Raw genomic sequence first — 18,928 nt, forward strand, 5'->3', positions numbered from 1 at the left:
GGACAGTATGCCACTGTGTATTCGCAGAATACATACAACAGTTGTAATTTATTAATCACATTACGGCAGTCAAATCGAATATAACGATTATGAAGATTCACTTTCAATATTACCGTCTCAATTAATAACAAAACAAAACTCTCCCTACGAATTCTCATGTGCTCTAATATTTTTACATTTGTGTAGTGTTGTATAATGTGTGTGTCGTCGTATGATCATTACACGCTTGGTGAAAGGAATTCACCATTTGCTCATTTCGATGTTTAAATGTTGTGAGCATATGGCAGGCGAATTATCGACAATCGCCACACATTTTTTACTGATCTTGCCACGCTAGATTCACCAGAACGTACCCATTCATAATTTCCTGGGCAATATTTCGTCCCATACTCAGACAATCAGCGAGAAAAACCGAAGATATGTTAAACCATACATTTACAAAAAGCCTACAGACAATTTGTTTTGAAATGATCAGGTAAATGGGCGTGATTTTCGATCTGGAAACATTGATGCAAAAACGTGTTGCTCTTACCTGGGGCAGCCATATTGGATTTGTGAACGAATGAAAAATAAAAGAACCCGGATGTTCGTGACCGCAAAATGTTTTATTTGACGTTCACATATTCGCATATTTTATAAAAATTATCGGTGTTGTAAACTCTTGACAATAATTATTTTATAAATTAAAAATAAACGAACGCTATAATTAAATAATTCTATATGACCCCTAACCTTTCGGATTGTGGTATACTGAAATGTCTTACGGAAACTAGTTTTAGTCGTTTCTCGAATAATTATTTTTGCAAAGTTATTAAAGCTTTGCTTTAATCGCATTCTAGTCACTCTACCATAAAACGTTTATAATATAAGAGGGGTATAACATTATTTTCTGATCCCCTCTCCCCTCTCAAAAAATAACAAGGTAAGTTATTTATTTGGCAACATTATCACGCGCTTTCTCAAATTAACTTATGTTCATTTTTGAACTTCATTTATTTTGGAGAAAAAAACAATAATTTCCAAATATGACGACATCGAATATAGCGCAGATGCTCAACTGTTCGGTGGCTGACCTGTGTGAACCTTTTCATCCGGGTAACTTGGTGACCCAGCGCATGTCAGTTTGAACAAACAATATCGAAATAGCGGAGTGCTACACTGTAGTCGTATTCTGTATCTCCATTGCAAGACTCAACACAGAGAAAGATGGTATGTATATTCCTCTAACCGTGTCAGTAACACTATAATGATCCATATCTTTACTGATTTTTCGTAGTCCTGTACCGTATCCAAGGCGAGATGCGAAGAGAATCGCAAATGTCTCCCAATCGGATCGGTATTGTCAATGTCATTCAGATCCTGGTGACACTTTTCAGTGATACGCGAGCTACCCTTACGTGGCTTCCCCGCAACTGGTACATCTATTTTGCTTTGTAGTAGTGTCTACACTAGGATGTTTTTCACGTGTTTTGCGGTACAATTTATGTGCAAGTCACTTGTATTTACTTTTACATGCACATTATTATTGTACCGTTAACTCTTCGACGAAGGACGGGACGCCCTCTCTGATTTCGCACCCTACGCTACAATAACTGTTTTTTGGAAGGTGCGCCCACCCTGTCTAAAGTTTTCAACCGATAGACTGTTACAGCTCAGATCTGTTAAAAGTGGGTGTCAGCGCTTTATGTAAATTATATTCTGTACTGTACCAGTTTCCAAGGAAACGAAAGTAACTTGTAAACACAATCTCCTGGTATGAACTATTAATTTACTACTTATTTTTAGATTTATTGAATTATATCTGAATCTAATTATGTTTATTTTTTGTAATCGTATATCGTTTCATTGTACAAATCTAATTTTTAATACTAAAAGTAACTAAAAGTTGATTTAGTTGTTGTTTACAAAACCAACAGTGTGTTATTTTACATAATTGACACTAAGTATGCTGTTGCCTAGATACTGAAGACCACATGTGATGGCTTTTGTAACCTCAAAAGCTTTGAACATTACTGTATCACATGACCAAGAAGTTTGAATGTAATCTGCAATGTAACCCCAACTCCAGAATTAAGTTAAAGTTGTACATGTACAACATCATTTGCTCCATCATTCAACAACTATTCTTCAGATGGTTTTTATAAACAAATAAATTCACTCATATAGACAATCAATACACAGTAGTGTATTTCTGATATTAAAAACAGTAATAGGGTAGGCAGAGAGGTATTTTGCATAGTTTGTTTTATTTAATTAATCTTGCTATATGGTTGTCAGCAAGATGTTAGAGTGCATTTTTGTCCATATTTTTTATACAGGAACCACGGTTACTAAAAAAGACTGTTAGGAAACGCTATTGTTAAAAAGTGTGAGTCGGCCTAGTCCCTCGATGATGCGTGACAAGCTGTGTACGCCCTCTATTGCTTGAGATTTCAAGGTCCACCATTTTTTTTTCATTTTTGTGTCGATTACTTGATGCCCCACGAATTTGAAATTTTCAGCTCGTTTTCGATAGAATATCCACGTTTAGTGGATGACTACACTGTACATGCTGACGATAATGTGAAGAATTTACCCAGCATGCAGCAATAAACAGGAAGTCTGTGAGCATTCTCCAATGGCCTCTTTCCAGTTCAGTCTTAAAGGGGAGCAGAGGTATAGCTTTTGTCAATCCGTACTCTACTTCACAGCCCATTTTTTACTCGATATTTAGTGCATTTCGCAGTACATACAAGTTGTTTTTATCGTCAGAATTCATTCATAGATCTCACATTTCATATAAGAAGTGACAAAAGTCGGACCTCTGCTCCTATTTAAAAGGACTGAAATACTAAATCTAGACAAGGTTGAGTTACCAGAAGCACACTATTTTTTTTTTATTTTGCCCAATGAATATGAAAAAAGTTAATTAATTTACTTTTCCACAGACATCAGGCCATTTCTACATTAACCTGTCCCGCGATAAAATCTAACTGTCTTGGACAGCTGGACAGGCCTTAATTTCAACACTAGAATATCATAAATAAATTTTGTCATTGGTGTGTAAATTTCTGTGTGCAGTTACAATATTGTGTTTAGTTTTATGCCAATAAAATAAGTTCCTTTAATTCTATTTTAAAAATATTTGTTAAAAAAAATATTTTTTCCCAACCTTTGGTGAAATTGGCATTGTGACTTTTGAAAAAAAAAACGAAGATTTTTGTACATGTAATTGTTAACTCAAACTCGACACACATTCATGTTGTGATGGCTCTAATATGCTTGCTACAACACTTTGTCATTGGAAGGTGCATGTACCACGCCAACCCTCTAACTTGACGATATCTCACGAAGCAGTAATTAATACTCCAAATGTGCAAAAAATCTCTAATAACAAATGTTAGGCATCTCAAAGTTAGTTTTGAAGTGGACAATTATCTTTCGCTCATTCCTGAGAATGATAATGATGAAACCTTTCCAATAACGATGATCATTATGATACTGACAATCTCCAGAATTCATTTGTGTTTTATAAATAACATCTATTATTACCCATTTGTAATTACAGGCAGAACTGGGTTTGAATGAGCACCACCATACAACTGTGTTGAATTATATGCGGTTTTCAAGGTATAAACGTGGACAGAATCTTCGAGTTGTTGATGGATGTTTTGAGGATCTTAAAGATAGTAGGCAAGTATTCACAAACTCACTGATTATTTTTTTCAAACTACTGTGTTTACTTCATCTAGAAGTGCATAGAAACCAACAACTGTATACGTACAGCTATTATATTATTAGTACCCAATCGTACGTAGTCCAAAAACGAGGACTTGTGTTTTGACCTTTGTGCATCTGTGTGTCCGTGCATGCGTTCAGACCTGTATCTTAGACATGCCTGGACCAATCATAATAAAACTTCACACATACATCATACATAATATTAAACATATGCACATCAATTTGTTTCAAGATCTGATTCAAGATGGTCGAAAGGTGGCCATTTTTGTGCTAAAAAATCATCAAAATCAAGCATTTATGGATGGAATTTGTTTAATTTTGGTACATACGTTGGACATTATGGAACCATGATTCATTTTATTTTTCAGATCCAATTTAAAATTGCCAACTGGCGGCCATTTTGTTTTAATGAATGCAGTTCTAGTGCCATATCTCTGCCATTCTTTGACTGATTATGATCAAATTTTATATATTCATTATACATCATGACATAGATATATAGATTTGACTATCTGATTATGGCAGCCATTTTTGTACTAAAAGTCATCAAAATCAAGCATTTCTGGCATTCCAGATCTAGATCTTTGCGTTTATGGATGGATTTTGTTCAAACTTGATAAATACATTAGAGATTATGTGTTACTGATGCACATCATTTTATTTTTCAGATCGGGTTCAAAATGGCTGACTTGCGACCATTTTGTTTTTAAATGAATGTGCTTTTAGAGCCATATCTCTGATATGCTTTGACTAATTATGTTCGAATTTTATATATTCGTTTTACATCATGTTATAGATATATAGATGTATTCAAAATGGCCGACTGGTGGCCTGGTTGATCACAAGAATCCATGGGCCTGAAACAACATAACTGCTTGTGTGTGGGTTGCCTCATAAAAACACAAATAGTTGCAAACTAACCAGTTTATACACCTGGCTTGCACATGTATAGTTAGTATAGCTAGGTAATGTAGAAACAAAATTCAAGTGTGATTCACATCTTTCGTGCATTACGGTATATGAGATCTCACAGTGAGCATGTCTTTTTAATGAATTTAGCGAGAGAACTTATTCGCTAATTTAAGATGTTGCTAATGACTTCATTATAAATTCAAAATTGCGGCCAAACAACGTCTTTTTCTCTACACACACTTTGTAAACAACAAAGAAAACGTAATAATCTGGAGCGCTAAAAAGTGATAAAAATGGTAAAAAGTGATATTATCGACTTCTTTTTAAAAACCACAAGTCCAATTGCTTTGATATTACATATCTAAGTACTACATGTGGACCTCCCTCAGATTTGTTCATTTCGTGATGATATCATTAATTCTCTAATTTTCATAAATATTTTTGTCATTTTTGGTAAAATGTGATATTTTCGACTTCTTGTTAAAAAACGCTAAAGTCTAATTGCTTTGATATTATATTTACTTTATTGGTACTGCAGATAGACCTCTCTCAGATTTGTTCATTTCGTGATGATTTTGTTCTTCAATTATCTAATTTTAATGAATATTTTTGATAAAAAGTTATATTTTCAAATTTTTGTTGAAAACAGCAAGTCTGATTGCTTTAATACTATACATATTGTTCATTTTCTGATGATATCTTCAGTTCTTTAATTGAAATGTGCATTAATAACAGTGGGTTGTGAGGGTAAATTATAATTTATGATGGTTACTTAGCTGTGTTTATAACTTTAAATCCATATTGCTTATTCTTGTGGGCGGAATTTGCAGAACAGTAGAATTTGCACACACATAGTTAACTGTGTTTCTTAAACCAAAGTCCCTCAAAAGTCACAATTGCTTGATTTGCTGATTTGACAGGTTAACTGAAGATACTTTTACTGTTGATGAGGTGAGTGAGATGCTAGATGGATTGGAAGCAGTTGTTAGAGGTGAAGTGGAAACTGAACTGATAAACACTGCACATACAAATGTACTATTGCTACGGCAACTTTTTCAACAAGCTGAAAAGTGGCATCTTAAGCTGCAAACGGATATATCAGAATTAGAAAATAGGTAAGATTATATTGAGATTAATGTCTATTAATGTCTAATGGTAAACTAAATTCTGAAATGAATTTTTGGCTGAATCCACATCCTTGACAGTTGTTTTGCATACATTGTATCATTCTATTCATCCAGAAAAGACTGAATATTCACAAAATAAACCTCTAATACAAATGTCCAGCAAGATCATGTTGAAAGTGCGTGAGCCTCAAGACTTATTTTCTCCTTAAATAGTATGTGGCCCATTTCATCACATTCACTGTCCATATACCATGTTTACATAGATCAGAACAGTGCAGACGATGACAGGGAACAGTGGAACATTGCATAAACAAGCAATGCATAAACAAGTTTTGTGGCCCTCTTGACGGCAACAAGATTTTAACAATTACCAGTATTCATATTTACAGTCTATTAATATAAATACATGTGTTCTCCCCAGCTGTGTCATAGCAGAGCATCTGATTTACATACAAATAACTAATTAGCATGGGAATATCCTAATTCTCATTACATTGAACCTACATTACCAACATATCAATATCTTCTACTATTTTCCTGAAAATTCAAGCATGTCCGTTCCACTGTGCTTAACCTATTGAGCGTCAAAGTCATCTTTTGTCACCTCTTAAAATGAAACACTCATCACTTTTTTTTCATTTTATAATTTCCTAATTTAGACAATAGGAAATTACATTCATTCCAAAATCAGCCAAAAAATATAGAAAATACATAAACTAAGCAAAATGTTGCTCCAAAGTTTTGGTGCTCAAAGGTTGAAAAATCTGTTTTCAAAAAAGTTAATTTGATATGGAAATCTGTAAACACAGAGAAGTGAGGTGTACCCTTGTTCTAATCATTATTTGTGTTGAGGCTTGACATCTTTAATAAATAAATGACAGAAAATGTACAAAAACATTAATGAAGGCATACATAAACATGTGCTCTGTTGTGTCATATACATATAGTTTAATGATTCTTTCATGATTGATTGATTAATGTAATCCTACAAAATGTTATGATGATGAATGAGTATGTTTATAATAATAATAATCCTTATTGAATCGTATCCTTGTTTGGATTTTGATAAAGTTGAACAATAAAGAAAGCAGAGAACAAAACAATTTGTAAACAAAAAGACTTACACACACTTGAAGAATGAAAGATAATAAATCTAAAAAAATATAAATAAAATATATGTCAAATTTGTTATGAGGTAGCTGACAATCTATTGATTATTGCTGGGAAAGGATTGACCAGCTTTGATATTAGTCCAAGAAAATTGTTCAGCTTGTTCCTCTTTTTAATATTTTAAAACAATTATATTTATATTTTGATAGAGTTGCTATTACCTAAGTCTCTCTTCTTCACTGGTCATGATGACCATCATTTTATATCTATTTGATGTTGTATTTGTAGACTTTCTATACTGTATAATTTACTTTTTAAGAAATTTTCTTCATATTTGATTCCATTTTCATCACAGATTTGTATTTGGCATTTGACATTGATCTTGATTAAATTTTATTGTCGTCAAAAACAAATTCGCATAAATAGATGATTACTGTATGTCGTGCCTTCATACTCAATTTAAACCAAACCAATCAGTCATCCATTTTAATTCAATTCACAGATAAGAGAATGTGCATTAGTAGGGGAAATATTTCTAAAGGACATGTTAATATTTTTTTTTATTTGTATAACGCCAAAAATGGCTGCCAATTGGTTATATTTTTTCATAAACATGACAAATTGACATGCATATACAGACTATTGAAATCTAATCTTTGTACCAATATTGAACAAAATTGTTCATACAGTTACCATGTCCACACAAATATTGTGTTTCTGGTCAGTGTGCCAACCATAAAAAAAATTGGGTCACTTATTCACATTGATGCAAATATTTTTGCCAAAAAAAAAAAAATCGCTGCCCTATCTGACCAGAAACTTTATTTTTTTTTTTGAAAAACATTTTTGTTATACTAACGGTATTATATAACCCATAAAACATGAAGATGATGATGGCTTAAAGCTCTAAATCACTGTGGGGAAAAAATATTTTACCCAGTTGACAGGGTACCCAGGAAAATCCCAAAACACATGAATATGTTGATTATGTTTCTATAAAGAAAATTATCAATTGATTATGTTTTGTTTTTCCAACAGAGAATTAATTGAACTGATTCAAGATATTGAAGAAAGAGAGTTCTCTGGAAAACCTGTAAGTTTGATACTGTTATTTTTTTTTATTTACGCCTATCGCCCCTCCTGAGACATAGGCCGTCAACCAGGTTTCTCCAGGCAGAGCGGTCCTGAGCCAGCGTCTCCAGTTCTTTCCATGTGCGGCCCATCTTCTTAACATCTGCCTCCATGTCTCTGCGCCATGAGTTACGAGGCCTTCCCCTCTTCCTTTTTCCTTGAGGATTCCAAGTCAATGCCTGTATACTGTATTATAATTATATTTGTGTGGTTCATACTGTATTATTAGATTTAAAACTATAGTTAATAATAAGAACAATACATATAGGTTTTTATTTAATTCACATCACAGTTCAAAATGAACCAAATTCATTGGGACCCTGCTGGACTGCCAATTTTAATTAGTAATCTTTGGTAGCTGTAAGTATGCAGCTTTGAACACCCTGACTGATATTTTGCTCTATCGATGACAAACATCAATTTTAAAGTTTTGATCAGGGATTTAGTTGCTTTGTCGGAAATCATACATAATTTTTAGTGCTCTTTTTATGCTAATGTTCATTTATAATTTGACCAATAATTTCATGATGTTCGTACAATCCCCGCTACTCATTAAGTCATACAAGGTGTAGCTGAATACCAATATTGACAACTGCATTTTATATCACACATGCACATCCTTAATTCTTACGCTAGGTGCAGTTTGTAATGTAGTGAGAAATGACAATTTCATGGCATATAACAGCAAAAGTGCCAGCTTCACAGCTACAGATCAATCATTTTGGTTTGGTTGACAATTGCAGTATTATTTGCATATGGCTTTAATGACTGTCTTTTTTTTTTTTTTTTTTTTTACAAAAAATTGATATTTTTTTCTACAATTTTCTCATTAATGTCTTTATTAGTCCTAGGCGGTGGACGAATTCAGGGTTCTGTCTGTGTTCATGTGCCCATTTGTCTGGGGTCATTTCTCGGACATGCCATGATAAGTTGATATAAGTCATAATAGTTAACGGGTACACATCAAGTAATTTGGAGATTTTATTACTAGTAGTATAGTGAACGATTTTTCAGAGTTTTAGATCACTTTCATTCAAACTTGGTATGAAGGTTGTATATTAATGTCCATTATTTGTTTGCGTGTGTTTCAATTTAAAATGGTCGACTGGTGGCCATTTCATTTTTCTAGTTACGTATTTTATCTCATTTGATTAGCCAATAGAAACTCTAATTACTCTAATTAACTTCAGACTATTTTGCTAGTATACAGCACTCATTGTCAATGAATTCAGTCAAATCTGTAAAAGCCTTGCCCAATTTTTGAAGAAGCCATTGACCAGAAACATTTTTGTGAGGTGTTAAATAATATAGTTATTGTTCATATTATTTTATAGCTGGTTTTGTTACATGTAAAACTTATTTAAAGAAATTGTTTTATCACCATCTGTGTTCAGTCTATACAAGTTTACCATAAAGTAAATATTTTATTTTTCATTTTCAACAAATTTAAAAAAAAAAAATCTTCTTTTCATTACGTATGGGTGTTCTTTGTAGTTTCTGATGAAAATTTTCATCCTAAATATTAGATGAACGATTTTACTACAAAATGGAATTGTTTGGAATGGTATTAAATAGTGTACAGCAATATTTTCTAATTCTAGTATCAATATTAGACAAATAAATAAACAATTTACTTGGAAATTGTGATTGTACTCTATTTGTATGTACAATGGTATTGAATGGAAAATTGAATTTTAGTATGCACTCTGTGCAACAAATATGATAATAGCTACTGATCTAATGAGTCATAACGCATACACTTGCTTTATTGTTCTAATATATTTCCCATATTATTAGTACCATTTTTGTTAGTTAATTCCTTATTGATTATTAATGTGATTTTTCGAAACATTCATAATTTTTGCATAATTGGAATAACCATTGACAACAAAAATATTTTTTATTATTTGCTTCAACCTTTTTGAAACTGAATTTTCCAAAAAAGTATGAGCTTATAATGATCATACATGTACATGTAGGCTTTCAACTCATTATTAATTCATCTAATGAAATAGCTACAAGCATTTTATTAATACGGAAAATGCATTGAACATGTAACCCATGCTCTGGGGTTCTTTATAATAAATTAAACCATTTAATTTGAAAAAAAAAAAAAATCTATAAAAAATTATTGTGAAAGTGTTTTCTGAATATTAACTTTTGTTATGTTCGACCGAGCCTGGTTGACGCCAGTATAGCGCATTTAAAATGCCATTTAATAGAGAGATGGCCACACAGCCCTGTCATGTAGTCCCAAACATGAATATGACTTCTGTGGCAAAATGCGCTATGTGTCAGCACTAGCAATTTGCACTTACAAAAAAAAAGTCCGGAGAGACAACAGTGACATTCAATGTTCGGAACTGATGCCTGGTACAACAAGTTTTAAAAAAAATTTCTGAAATTCATTTCTCATTACAGTCTGGTAAGCCAACGTTTGACATGAAAAAGTTGTCGCCTCTTGAGAGTGGAGGAGCTGAGTTACTTCAAAATGAAATTGAGAGACTGACTGAGGAGAATGAGAAATTGAAAGGAAGACTACGATCTGCGGAATTAGCGGTGAGTCTGTATATTAGCAAGCTGCTAGAATTTTAAGTGTGCCATGAAATAATGGATTATGCAAAGCACTTATTCCCAAATAGTTAAAAAAAAAATTTACTACTAGACATGTGGAGAAATTAAATTAACTAACTGATTGCTAATCAGATTTTACACTGTTCAAAATATATCTTAGCAAGGAGTATTTCTCAGATTGTTCAATTTCACTTAGAAAACTGTTGAAAGTGCGTCAAAAATAGGTATTGAAAATGGAAATGAAATTTGTTTATGAACATATTTAGCCCCTTCAAGCACAGCCCAAAACTGGTACCGGACGGTAGTAAGTGGAATAAGCAATGTGGATTGATTGGTGTTTGGATGAGTGGTTATGTATTTGTAAAACTATTTCAATTCACAGGCAGATTAGATTGAATTTTCTATTTATTTTTTTTTAATTTTATAAGTCAACATAAGTATACTCACAACCAGTGTAAAACTGATCATAGTGTGTAGATATCTGATCGCATAGTACCATATTATCAGAATGTAGGATTTATGTTGCACCCTAAAAAATGGAGATCGTTTCCTGTAACAACTCCAAAATCATTTTCAGGGCTTGTACTGTAGAATTGTGAGAGCACTCATTTTCAAAGCAAAATGTCTTTCAGCTTGGTCTTCATTGTAGTATTGCGGCTGTGCTACTGTTACTGTAAAATCTTTATTAGAAGCTGCGGCTTCTATTAAAATGGTACAATGCAACAGAGGGAATGCGGCTTCTATTAGAGCATCTACACATATGAGAAATGGTGAATTTTTGGTTCTCAATTATTCAAAAAGAATGGGTGCGACTTCTATTAGAGATGCGGCTTCTAATACAGATTTTACGGTACTCTGTTTTAGGTGCCCAACAGGTGGTGGCAGGTGAACTAGTATGCTTCTTTGCACTTAATGTGACCTCTTTACTGATATCTGTTTCACTATTTTTAGGCAACTGGTGTTCTTAAGGACAAATCAGCATTAGCTTCTGATCTGGAAAGAGCCCAGGATGAGATGAGGGGACTTAGAGGAAGACATGGTACTGATAGAAGTGGTGATATCGCTGAACTCGAAGGTCAAATGTCTAATGTCAGAATGCAATTGGAGAAGGTAGAACACTCATTAATTGTCAGTTGAAACATAATTACATCTCCGTTTTCAGACTTAACTGTCTCCCATTTTCTTTTCAGAACTTACATGACAGTTCAAAAACGCAATCAGAGTTGAAAGAAGATTTGACAAGTACCAAACATCGGCTTCTGGAAATTCAAGAACAATTGGAAATGGCTGAAAAGGTAAGGTTCAATTGTAAACACTACAAGTTCATCTATCTCTGTTTTAATAGACTAGTTTCAGGTAATCTATTCCAAGTAAGTTTTCCTGCCAAGTCCGTGAAATTGCTCAAAATATATTAAAAAGTGAAATTAAATGCCAGTGAAAGTAAATGGTTTTACAGGATTTTGAAAAATTCATCTAATCACTGTGAACACTTGATGTCACTTACAAAACTGTAATGTGAGAAAAAACATGCACTATCACCATACTCTGGAACAATCTGCATTTTATTTTATATCCTGTTTTGAAATAATAATTATTGATCATGAATTCAGAGGTTTGCGATAGTGTGTAGGCTAGACAAATTATCATATATTATTATACTGAAATAAACAATGAGTGTGTCCATATTTGAATTAATTTGCCAGGAACTTGAAAGGAAATTCAGTCAAACTGGAGCTTACAAGAACATGAAGAAAATGCTGGAGAAAAAGAATGAATTAATTAAAGACCTTCGCAAGAGACTACGAAAATATGAGGATGATGATTAAAGCAATGTTTATACTGTGAATATTTTGATAAGTTTTTAAATACTTACTAGTTGCAATAGTACTGTATATTAAGAAGGCACATCAAATCATAGCATGATATAGAAAATTGTTATGAAACCTTTTCTTGCAATCATTTTCGAGCCATCTAATAGGCCATATGCATGACCTCCAAAAGGTCACACATCCTGGTACTTTCTGGGGGTACAAATTCACCTTCAATTCGAATTTAATTATTTTCTCACAAAAATGCAAGCAGTTATCTTTGAAATTCAAAAACAGTTAAACATCGTAAAAAACGATATATATTATTGGAAATTCTTGCTGTGATGAAACAAAATATCCCCTGAAAGTACCAGGATGTGTGACCTTTAGAGGTCATGCATAAGGCCAATGAAAATTGGATGTAGGTTACTTTTAATGTACGGTCACTTGCTTATTAGCTTATGTGACCTCAATGTTGATTGATTGATAAATATAGCACACTATTAAACTGAATATGTTAATGTACCAAGCAATGAATGACAGTTGTGTTCTTCGAACACGCTGTATCAACTGATAGTTGCCAGATAGATGAATGTGCGACTGCCTCCTTTCCTTTGTGACGTTGGAATAAATTTACTTTTTGTTAATGAGCGAATTCGTTTCAGACTAGCATGGAGACTGCTGAAGAAGCCATGAAATGATAGGAAGGTCACCAGTTGACTTGTTTATGATCACTGGTGTACATTGCTGTATCTACATCTGACCTGTGTAAATCTTATTAAAGTCTCAGCAACCAATCAGAATTTGTGTTATAGAATGCTTTCTACAACAGCATATCCAGTTTTTAGTAAGGTGAAGTTTAATTGGTTAGACAGCTGCCTGAATGCATTTTGTAGTTGGTCAGATGTAATTAGTGGCATGTACACCAGGGACTATTAAAACCGACCAGAGTCTCTACATACATTTTAGTTTTAATAGTATTATTTTCAAGGTGTGAAGTAGAAGTATGAAATTACACTATAAACCAATCACTGGTCGGTAATGTTGTGGGATTGTAACAAAAAGTAGATTATATTTTTTTAGAAATGTGTCTTTACTCGTATATAATGCAACACAGTATGTTGACTTTGTCATTGCTTGTCGTATACATATACAGTACCATGACTTTCAACCAGCCTGTCATACAGACATGCCTTTATTGCATTCAAGTCGCCCAAATTATCGCATTTATGCTGCCAAATTATCGCCCTACCATCATGCTCACATCACATATTTTCTTGATGCATTTCAGTGTATTACAACACAGATCAAATAAAGTGTCTTAACCAGGCCCTTCTTTTGAAAATGACCTGGTAGTCAAAAATGCTTATCTGTGATTAGGAGAGCTATGCAAATAAAATTTCTTGTGACAGAAATATCTCGTGATAGGCGAGTCCAGTGATTACTCTTCTTAGAGAATAAAGTTTGTGGTATTTGTTTTATCAGATCACTCCATTAACAAAATAATTCAGTCTCTGGATCCGACATGGGATGAAGTTACAAGTTAAGCTCAGTACATTTTCAGTGTTGCAGTTAAATGCGCAGTGCTATGTATAAAATTAAAGCATGATGGGAATAAATGCATAGCTAAAATGTGATTAATGGGCGAGGATAAATATGTGATGCATATATCAAAACTAATACAGATTGCATAAAAGCTTTTATAGTGTATATAGACTGTTCATTGATGTAGTGTTACAATATATGGTGATTTGTATCAGAAAATGGTTCAAAACTTATATTTAGTATATTTTTGAATGTTTCGTTCATAATGGAAAAACTATGTTGCTGTCCTTCAGTGCACCATTTAAGACAAATCACTGCTATTCAGTGTGACAGTACTGGAGATGGAATTTCCTAATAATATTTAACAGTGGCTTTATTGTTAAAGCACAGAATTATATTTTCTGTATCATATTGTCCATGTTCATGTCTTGTAACCGTCCAAGTCTTAAGATTTGCATATTTCCAGTACAACTACAAGTTATGCACATATTATGTATTTTGCAAATATTAAGTGTAATAAACCAGTAAAACTGCACAATAAATATCAACCTTGCCTTGTTGCCTTAAACTTTTCAAAAAGGTATTTTCCGAGTTAAAAAAACAATTACTTACAAGTCATTAGATATGTATATGTAAATATTGATAAGTATTCACAAGATGCTATTCTTGCTCTGAATAGTTGATGCAAATATATGCACAATAATTTGTTTTCTACTTAAGTTATTTTATTGTAAGTAATACTGTACAGAAGCATTTGTATTTGTTATTAATCTTCAGTGAACAAATTATACTGTAATAAAATAAGTGCACATGTTATGCAATGATTTTGTATCAGGATTTCTAACTTGTGACCTTGGACCTATATCTTAGACATGCCATTCAATCTTCACACATAAAATTATACATATGCACATCAATTTGGTGACCATTGTTTTACTAAACAATCATCAAAATCAAGCATTTATGAATGGATTTTGTTCAAACTTGGTACATACATTGAACATTATTATTATGCACATCATTTTATTTTTCAGATTGGATTTAAAATGGCCGACTCGTGGCTATTTTGTTTTAATGAATGCAGTTCTAGTGCCATATCTCTGCCATGCCTTGACTGATTATGTTAAAATTGTATATATTAATTTTACATGTTATAGGTATACAGTTTTCAAAATGGCTGACCAATGGCCATTTTGTTTAATGAATGCTGTTCCACAGCAATATCTCTAACTATGGATAAGAATTTATTTGACGATCAGTTACAAGATGACTGAATGTCAATCATTTCAGTGTTAAAAAATCACCATAATCAAGCATCAGCTTCTGGATCCATATCTTTGACATGTTTGAATTATATTACTATAAAAAAAATATATACCTTAAGTTTGATAACAAACTAGAACTGGGTCATGCATGGCTTGTTAAATATCAATGAACAACTTTAGGTTAGAAAGATTACAATTATGAAATCAGATTAAAGAATATTTTAATAATACATGACAGACTTTTACCATTTCTGCCTCTGTGACCAAAATATTGGCCAAAATAGGTCTTTCTTTATGAATGTTCATTATGCACATGTATTTTTTAGAAGTTACTAAATAATACACAATATTTATATTGATAAACTATAGCAATTCAGTAATTTCAGTTACTAGTGATCATCATTGTCGCCGTTATCATCTGAATCATCACCAGTTATTGTCGTTATCATCATCTGTCACATCTTCTGGTCCCATAGTATCAGGAAGTAAATTTGGCATCTGACTCCTAGTAAAACGTATTGATAGGAAGATTCCATTAACCTTTCCTAGTATGATCTGTGGTTGGATATTATCTAGTGGATCTCTTAGCATGCATGTTTCGAAAATCTGTGTCATAGTTGCACTGTGCCAATGTTTGTAATAGGACATATTTGCAGGGTGGAACCATGCCTGCATCGATTGTTTTTACATTTTTCCAATAGACTCTAAATGGGCTGGTTGTATTTGTGCAGGAAAATTCTCAACCTGGCCTCCTTCACAGATGATAATTTTGACCATAGAGTGAACAGACATATTGTTCTACAAGTTTATAGCTGTCATTATCATCTTTTCTAGACTGCCGAGGCTTTCAATTTCAGCTTTTTTCAATGGATTACTGTAATATTTAGTTGAATCTTGTCAGAGTATGATATCCTGGTGTCACGATTTCAACTAAGAGCCAAGGGTGGACAAATTCCCCTATGTTTTGCGGGTTGAACTATTACCAAACAAGTCATTGTCAATGACACGTCCCCGTTCCGTTCATATTTGAGTGACATATACATTCAAAGCAGATCATGACCGAAATGCACCTGCATATGTACAACACATTGTGCTAAATCTGAACAAAATCCATCCATGCATGACTGAGATCCGGTTCTGGAATTGTGAAAATACGTGATTTTGATGCATTTTCGGCCTTAAAATGGCCATCATTCCGCTATTGTTAAGCAGATCATGAAACAAATGCACATATCTATTTGTGACATGATGTACCATGTGTGTGTGAAGTTTGAACTTGATCAATCCAGACATGTCTTGGATACGGATCCAGAACTGAATTCTTTAACAAAATGGCCGCCAGTCGGCCATTTCGAACTTGATCCGAAAAAAAAAGACGTGCATCAAGGTCCTATTATGTTTAATGTATGTACCAAATTTGAACAAAATCCATCCATGCATAACTGAGATACGGGTTCGGAATGGTGAAAATGTGCGATTTCAATGCATTTTCGGCCTTAAAGCGGCCCCCATTTGGCTATCGTTAATGAGATCATGAAACAAATGCACATACATATTTGTGACATGATGTACCTTGTGTGTGTGAAGTTTGAACTTGATCAATCCAGACATGTCTCGGATACGGATCCAGAACTGAATTCTTTAAAACAAAATGGCCGCCAGTCGGCTATTTCGAACTTGATCCGAAAAAAAAAATGACGTGCATCAAGGTCCTATTATGTTTAATGTATGTACCAAATTTGAATGAAATCCGTCCATGCATAACTGAGATCTGGGTCCGGAATGGTGAAAATGTGCGATTTCAATGCATTTTCGGCCTTAAAGCGGCCCCCATTTGGCTATCGTTAATGAGATCATGAAACAAATGCACATACATATTTGTGACATGATGTACCTTGTGTGTGTGAAGTTTGAACTTGATCAATCCAGACATGTCTCGGATACGGATCCAGAACTGAATTCTTTAAAACAAAATGGCCGCCAGTCGGCTATTTCGAACTTGATCCGAAAAAAAAAATGACGTGCATCAAGGTCCTATTATGTTTAATGTATGTACCAAATTTGAATGAAATCCGTCCATGCATAACTGAGATCTGGGTCCGGAATGGTGAAAATGTGCGATTTCAATGCATTTTCGGCCTTAAAGCGGCCCCCATTTGGCTATCGTTAATAAGATCATGAAACAAATGCACATACATATTTGTGACATGATGTACCTTGTGTGTGTGAAGTTTGAACTTGATCAATCCAGACATGTCTCAGAAACGGATCCAGAACTGAATTCTTTAAAACAAAATGGCCGCCAGTCAGCTATTTCGAACTTGATCCGAAAAAAAAAATTACGTGCATCAAGGTCCTATTATGTTTAATGTATGTACCACATTTGAATGAAATCCGTCCATGCATAACTGAAATCCGGGTCCGGAATCGTGAAAATGTGCGATTTCAATGCATTTTCGGCCTTAAAGTGGCCGCCATTTGGCTATCGTTAATGAGATCATGAAACAAATGCACATACATATTTGTGACATGATGTACCTTGTGTGTGTGAAGTTTGAACTCGATCAATCCAAGCATGTCTCAGATACGGATCCAGAACTGAATTCTTTAAAACAAAATGGCCGCCAGTCGGCCATTTCGAACCCGATCCAAAAAAAAAATGACGTGCATCAAGGTCCTATTATGTTTAATGTATGTACCAAATTTGAACAAAATCCGTCCATGCATAACTGAGATCCGGGTCCGGAATGGTGAAAATGTGCGATTTTGATGCATTTTCGGCCTTAAAATGGCCGCTATTCGGCTATCGTTAATCGGATCATGAAAAAAATGCATGTGCATATGTCCCATATAATGTGTGATGTATGAGTGAAGTTTGAACTTAATCGGTCCATGCATGTTCGAGATACAGGTGATCACGGACGCACGGACGCACGGACGCACGGACGCACACAGGGCAAAACATAAGTCCCCGTTTTCGGACTGCGTCCGAACGGGGACTAATAATGACACAAATGTGTGGGATAATATATCTTCATTTATAGTAAATAAATCAACAATATGGCCATATACAGGAATTTACAAAACTCAAATATATAAATAAAGTTACATTACAATGCTCTAAGTACAGGAAAATATAGGGTCTACTTAGCAAATAAATGTCAAGTATATTCTAGCTGTTCCAAATGGCGTACAAGTCTTCACCACGTGACCGGTCTTTGTTGTATCACGAAACTTGTATAGCGATGTTCCTTTGTCATGATATTGCGTACAGGTACGGCAAGTGAGCAAAATCCACAGCCAAAACCATATTCAACCAGACACTGAGGGAGATGAAGAGTTGCCATGGTCCGACTCCTTGCTCAATGTAGCAAGATCAATGATCGAGGCCTTCACAGCCGTTTATCTCTGAGGTGGTGGCAGAGGCGTTGGTCGCTACCATAGCAGCACCGACGGTGGGATTTTCTTCTAGTGTGGAGTCAGTTTCTCTGTGTGATGTTACCGAGGCAGGCATGCATTATTCCACTGCTTTTTAGTCTGGTGAGAGGGGCATGGGCTGAAATACTGCCTGTTCCTACCAGGATTTGGGTCAGATATGACCCATCCTCCCATTGGTCTCTCCTTAGAGGATCGGGGGGACAACTTGCCCTCCTCCAAATTTCCTACTCCCCTTCAGGCATGGTCTGACCAGGCTTAGTTTCGTGTGTTTCACCAAGCTGTGTAGAGTTCCTCTACT

General features: G+C 34.2%; 2 protein-coding genes across 6 annotated transcripts in view; one reads left to right on the forward strand and one right to left on the reverse strand.

The window, feature by feature from the left end:
* Nucleotides 1-594, reverse strand: part of LOC100370274 (eukaryotic translation initiation factor 4B-like) — a 31,964-nt gene extending 31,370 nt beyond the window's left edge. For all 5 annotated transcript variants that reach the window (XM_085494888.1, XM_085494887.1, XM_085494886.1 and 2 more), the window contains exon 1: nucleotides 533-594. In XM_085494888.1, the coding sequence (XP_085351014.1) occupies nucleotides 533-545 (13 nt within the window). In that variant the 5' untranslated portion in view covers nucleotides 546-594. The remainder of the gene's footprint in view (nucleotides 1-532) is intronic.
* Nucleotides 595-1,120: 526 nt separating this feature from the next.
* Nucleotides 1,121-12,676, forward strand: LOC100370124 (leucine zipper transcription factor-like protein 1). Its single transcript, XM_006821507.3, has 8 exons — nucleotides 1,121-1,209; nucleotides 3,548-3,672; nucleotides 5,553-5,747; nucleotides 7,908-7,962; nucleotides 10,422-10,559; nucleotides 11,526-11,684; nucleotides 11,765-11,869; nucleotides 12,278-12,676. Exons 1-8 carry the CDS (start codon nucleotides 1,207-1,209, stop codon nucleotides 12,398-12,400), a joined length of 903 nt encoding a protein of 300 aa, XP_006821570.1. The 5' UTR covers nucleotides 1,121-1,206; the 3' UTR covers nucleotides 12,401-12,676.
* Nucleotides 12,677-18,928: the final 6,252 nt, after the last annotated feature.

The sequence above is a fragment of the Saccoglossus kowalevskii genome, chromosome 21, assembly GCF_978046115.1.
Source record: "Saccoglossus kowalevskii chromosome 21, keSacKowa6.1, whole genome shotgun sequence".
Classification (NCBI taxonomy): domain Eukaryota; kingdom Metazoa; phylum Hemichordata; class Enteropneusta; family Harrimaniidae; genus Saccoglossus; species Saccoglossus kowalevskii.